Raw genomic sequence first — 6,000 nt, 5'->3', positions numbered from 1 at the left:
CCCCTTGCACCCCTCCCACACCCCTGAATCCCCCCCCACACCCCCTTGCACCCCTCCCACACCCCTGAATCCCCTCCCACACCTCCTTGCACCCCTGAATCCCCCTCCCACACCCCCCTGCACCCCTCCCACACCCCTGAGTCCCCCTCCCACACCCCTGAATCCCCTCCCACACCTCCTTGCACCCCTGAATCCCCCCACACACACCCCCCTGCACCCCTCCCACACCCCTGAGTCCCCCTCCCACACCCCTGAATCCCCTCCCCACACCTCCTTGCACCCCTGAATCCCCCTCCCACACCCCCCTGCACCCCTCCCACACCCCCGAGTCCCCCCCCACACCCCCCAGCGCCCCGCGCCCGCCGCTGCCACTCACGGCCGGGGTAGAGCTGCAGCACCAGCAGCCCGCCGTGCGCCCCCCGGGCCGCGCCCCCCGCGCCGCCAGCAGCCGGGTCAGGTTGTCGTGCTGCATGAGCGGCAGCCCGAGCACGGCGCGTTCCGCCGCGAAGCGCCGCCCGGCCCCCGGCGCGAACGCTTTGATGGCCACGGGCTGGCGGCGCAGGGAGCCGCGCCACACCGCGCTGAAGCGGCCCCCGCTGCAGCTCCTGCGGGGACAGCGCTGCGACCCCCCGCCCAGCGCAGCGACCCCCACACGGACCCCCCAGGGAATCCTCCAGGGAACCCCACAGGGACCCCCCCAGGGAATCCTCCAGGGAACACCCCAGGGACCCCCACAGGGACCCCTCAGGGACCCCCCCACAGGGAACCCCCCAGGGACCCCCACAGGGACACCCCAGAGAACCCCCCCTTGCCCCCCAGGGACCCCCCACAGGGAATCCTCCAGGGAACCCCACAGGGACCCCCCCAAGGAACCCCACAGGGACCCGTCAGGGACACCCCAGGGAACCCCCCCTGAGGATCCCTGCAGGAACACCCCAGAGACCCCCCTTGCCCCCCAGGGACCCCTCAGGGACCCCCCTACAGGGAATCCTCCAGGGAACCCCCCCAGGGACCCCCACAGGGACACCCCAGAGACCCCCCCTTGCCCCCAGGGACCCCTCAGGGACCCCCCTACAGGGAATCCTCCAGGGAACCCCCCAGGGACCCCCCACAGGGACACCCCAGAGACCCCCCCTTGCCCCCAGGGACCCCTCAGGGAGCCCCCTACAGGGAATCCTCCAGGGAACCCCCCAGGGACCCCCACAGGGACACCCCAGAGGACCCCCCCCTTTCCCCCCAGGGACCCCCACAGGGAATCCTCCAGGGAACCCCCCAGGGACACCCCAGGGAACCCCCCCCCTCGACCAGGGAATCCTCCAGGGACCCCCACAGGGACACCCCAGAGACCCCCCCTTGCCCCCAGGGACCCCACAGGGACCCCCACAGGGACATCCCAGAGAACCCTCCCGGGATTTCCCAGAGACCCTCACAAGGACCCCCCCCAAGGATCCCTGCAGGGACACCCCAGGGACCGCCCCACACACCAGGGAATGCCCCCAGGAACCCTTGGGACCCCCCCACAGGGACACCCCAGGGAACCCCCCCCCGACCAGGGAACCCTCCAGGGAATCCCCCAGGGGACCCCCCCAGGGACCCCCCACATCCAGAGACCCCCCCCCACACACCCCCAGGGGGCTCATGGGGGGTCCCTATGGGGAGTGGGAGATGCCCCACCCCCAAAGCATCCCCAAAAGTGCCCTCCTGTGGGTGCCCCCCCCCATAGGTGCCCCCCAGGGGTGCCCCCACCTGCAGGAAGTGCAGAGCAGGCAGCTCTGGGCTGGGGGGCTCTGGGGGGCTCCTGACCCTCTGCCCCCCCCGGGGTGCCCCCCCCGGCTGAGCCCTGGCCCGTCGCAGCCCTGGGAGGAGAAGGGACGTGTGGGACATGGGGGGGGGACATCACCCCCCCCCCCCAGAGACCACCCCCCAGGACTTTGGGGACCCCCCCCCCCCCAGGGAGACCCACACCCAGGGATGGGGAATTTGGGGACCCTTCCCACAGGGCACAGGGCAGAGAGTGGCTGGCACCTGGGGGTCCCCATGGGTGCCCCCCCCATGACTGTGCCCCCCCTCCGTGCCCCCTCCGTGCCCCCCCGTGCCCCCAGCCCTACCCAGCACAGCCAGGCAGCTGAGGAGGAGGAGGAGGAGGAAGAGCAGGGGGGGTCCAGCTCCCCACAGCCACAGGGGTCCTGCAGACCCCAGCTCAGGTGCTGGGGGTGACACAGGGTGGGGGGGGGCTCAAATCCCCTTCGTGGCCCCCCCACAAGTCACCTACAGGTCCCAACCCCCCCCCTAGTGGGTCCCAGATCCCCCCCTTATTGCTCCCAGACCCCCACTACGGGACCCCCCAGACCCCACAAGTCCATTTTGGCTTCCAGGTCCCCCCACCATGGGTCCCTCCCCTCACCCTTCTGGGTCCCAAATCCCCCCCCAGGTCTTAGACACCCCCCCAACATCCCCTTTGGGTCCCAAATCCCCCCCAGGTCTTAGACCCCCCCCCCAACATCCCATTTGGATCCCAAATCCCCCCCCCCCCAGGTCTTAGACCCCCCCCATGGGTGCCCCCCCAATGATCCTTCTGGGTCTCAAATCCCCCACCAGGTCTTAGACCCCCCCCAACATCCCCTTTGGGTCCCAAATCCGCCCCCCCCAGGTCTTAGACCCCCCCCCTCAGGTCCCTTAAGGGTTCCAGACCCCCCCTCCCCCAACACCCCCCCCCGGGTCCCAGCCCCCCCCCCTCCAGGTCCTAGACCCCCCCCATGGGGTCCCCCCAGTGATACTTCTGGGTCCCAAATCCCCCCTCCCCGGGTCACAGCCCCCCCCCCAGTCACCCCAACGCCACAGGGACGGTGTCAGTGCCCCCCCCCGGGGCCGTACCGGGCCGGGCCGGGGCCGCCCCCCCCGCGCTGCCGTGTCGGTTGCAGAGGGGCCCGTGGCACAGACACACGCGGACGGTGCCCCCGGGGGGGCCCGCGGGGGTGGGGGCGCAGGCAGAGGAGGGGCACGCGGCCCCCCCGCCCCCCCAGCAGCCTGGGGACAGCCGGGATGTCAGCGGGACACCCCCAGGGCGAGTGACCCCCCCCCATCCTTCCCCGGGACCCCCCGTTTCTGGTCCCCCCGATCCTTTCCAGGGCCCCCCCAAACTGTCCCTGCCCTTTCCCTGAGCCTCCCCATTCCTGGGACCCCCCCCCCAATTCCTCCCTTCAACCCCTTTCCCTGGCACCCTCCCATCCTGGGACCCCCCCCTCTACAGCACCCTCTTACTGGGACCCCCCCCTCCATCCCTGACACGCCCTTTCCTGGTCCCCCAATCCTCCCTGAGACCCCCCCCAAGCTGTCCCTCTCCTTTCCCTGAGCCCCCCCCATTCCTGGGACCCCCCCAAATTCCTTCCCCTCCGTTCCCTGCCACCCCCCATCCCGAGACCCCCCCCCTCTAGCTCCTCCCTCCCTGGGACCCCCTTTCCCTGCTCCTCCCCCTTCCTGGGACCCCCACCCCCAATTCCTCCCTTTCCCTTTCACTCCCATCCTGTGACCCCCCCCCCAGCTCCTCCCTCCCTGGGACCCCCTTTCCCTGCTCCTCTCCCTTCCTGGGACCCCCCACTCCCCTAATTCCTCCCTTTCCCTGACACCCCCATCCTGGGACCCTCTCTATCCCTGACACCCCCTTTCCAGGACCCCCAATCCTTCCCTGGGACCCCCTTTCCCTGCTCCTCCCCCTTCCTGGGACCCCCACCACCAATTCCTCCCTTTCCCTTTCACCCCCATCCTGTGACCCCCCCCCCCAGCACCTCCCTCCCTGGGACCCCCCTTTCCCTGCTCCTCCCCTTTCTGGGACTCCCCCCCATCCCCAATTCTTCCCTTCCCCTCCTTCCCTGACACCCCCCTTTCCTGGACCCCCAATCCTTCCCTGGGACCCCCTTTCCCTGCTCCTCTCCCCTCCTGGGACCCCCACCCCAAATTCCTCCCTTCAACCCCTTTCCCTGGCATCCTCCTATCCTGGGACCCCCCCCCTCTACATCACCCTCTTACTGGGACCCCCCCTCATCCCTGACACCCCCTTTCCTGGTCCCCCAATCCTCCCTGAGACCCCCCCAAACTGTCACTCCCCTTTTCCTGAGCCCTCCCCCTTCCCTGAGCCCCCCCATTCCTGGGACCCCCCAAATTCCTTCCACTCCTTTCCCCTGCCACCCCCCATCCCGAGACCACCCCCCCCCAGCTCCCCCCTCCCTGGGACCCCCTTTCCCTGCTCCTCTCCCTTCCTGGGACCCCCCACTCCCTAATTCCTCCCCTCCCCTCTATCCCTGACACCCCCTTTCCAGGACCCCTAGTCCTTCCCTGGGACCCCCTTTCCCTGCTCCTCCCCCTTCTGGGACTCCCCCTCATCCCCAATTCTTCCCTTCCCCTCCTTTCCCTGACACCCCCTTTCCAGGACCCCCAATCCTTCCCTGGGACCCCCTTTCCCTGCTCCTCCCCCTTCCTGGGACCCCCCACCCCCAATTCCTCCCTTTCCCTTTCACCCCCATCCTGTGACCCCCCCCCCCCCCAGCACCTCCCTCCCTGGGACCCCCCTTTCCCTGCTCCCTCTCCCTTCAGTGACCCCCCAATCCCTCCCTGTCACCCCTTTCCCTGCCACCCCCCATCCCGAGACCCCTCTGTGTCCCCCCCCCGTGGGACTCCGGCTGCCCCCCCCCCTCCATCCCTCCCCCCCCCCGCAGCCGTTTCTCAAGGCCAAGGTCGGGCTGCGCCGCTGCCAACGGCCGCAGGTGGCCGAACCCCCCCTGAGCCCCCCCTGAACCCCCCCCCTGAGCCCCCCCGGAGCCCCCCACGACGCCCCCTCCCCAGCGCGTCCCGCGGGGGGGTCTCACCCTGCACCAGCGCCTGGCTGCGGTTCCAGATGCCGATGCAGCAGTGGCCGGGGGGGCAGCGCACGGTGCCGCCCGCAGCCCCCCCCGAGCCCCCCAGCGCCCCCCTCACGCTGGGGTGTTTGTAGGAGACACAGCTCAGGTTGTGGGGGGCTGCGGTTTTGGGGGGGCACATACAGAAGCATAAAGGGGGGGGTGATAAATCCCCCCTTAAAACACCCCCTAAAACATCCCCTCAACTTCAACCCCCCCCCCAAACCTCTCCCCTCCTCCCCCAATCCCCCAAAAGACCCCTCAATACACCCCCCAAAAACCCTTCAGCCCCCCAAATCTTCACCCCCAAAAAACCTTCCACCTCACCTCAAACTTTTACCCCCCCAAAAAAGTTTCCCCACACCCCAAAATCTCCTCCCCGACCCCCCCAAAGACCCTTCCCCTCAACACACCCTCCCCCCCAAAAACCCCTTTGCCCCCCCAAAACCTCCACCCCCCCGGATTTACCCCCCAAACCCTCCCCCCCTCCCCAAAACTTTCTCCCTTAAGACTTCTTTCTCCCCCAAAACCCCTCCTGAACCCCCCCAGCAAACACCCCCGAAACGCCCCCCAAAAAAAACCCACCCCCAAAGGCCCCCTAAAGCCCCTCAACCCCCCCAACCTTCATCCCCAAACCTCTTCCCCCGCAGACCCTTCCCCTGAGAGCCCCCCCAAACCCCCTCCACTGCCCCCCACAAAGATCTTCCCCCCAAAATACTCCCCCCAAAAGAAAACACCCCCCCAAACCCCCCCCAAAGCCCCCACCCCAACCCCTCCACCCCCAACCCCCCCGTTCAGACCCTTCCCCTCCAAACCACAGTCGCCCCCCCAAATCCCCCCTAAATAGATCATCAGCCCCCCAAATTCACTCTCCACCCCCCCAAATTCACTCTCCACCCCCCCAAATTCCCTCTCCCCCCCCCCCCCCACCTGTGCGGCCCATGGGAGCGGCGGCGGCGCGGCCGGGAGCGAGGAGGAGGAGGAGGAGGAGGAGGAGGAGGATGGGGAGGAGGAAGGAGCTGCCCCCCGCGTTGGGGAGGAGAACAGCCCGAGCCCCCCCCCCCAAATTCACCCATCGGCCTCAGCCTCGTCCTCCGGGGGGGCGCGT

General features: G+C 69.2%; 1 protein-coding gene across 1 annotated transcript; it reads right to left on the bottom strand.

The window, feature by feature from the left end:
• Positions 1–376: 376 nt before the first annotated feature.
• Positions 377–5,835, bottom strand: LOC133629111 (anti-Muellerian hormone type-2 receptor-like; the record flags this gene model as incomplete). Its single annotated transcript, XM_062019779.1, is given in 7 exon segments — positions 377–410; positions 413–602; positions 1,745–1,856; positions 2,109–2,199; positions 2,837–3,027; positions 4,863–5,012; positions 5,823–5,835. Coding segments are annotated over 7 exon segments (781 nt in total), but the record flags the coding sequence as incomplete, so codon positions are not given.
• Positions 5,836–6,000: the final 165 nt, after the last annotated feature.

Source organism: Colius striatus, unplaced genomic scaffold (genome assembly GCF_028858725.1).
Source record: "Colius striatus isolate bColStr4 unplaced genomic scaffold, bColStr4.1.hap1 scaffold_162, whole genome shotgun sequence".
NCBI classification, from domain to species: domain Eukaryota; kingdom Metazoa; phylum Chordata; class Aves; order Coliiformes; family Coliidae; genus Colius; species Colius striatus.
Note: the sequence above shows the minus strand (reverse complement) of the source record. Positions and strands in the feature narration are given on the sequence as shown.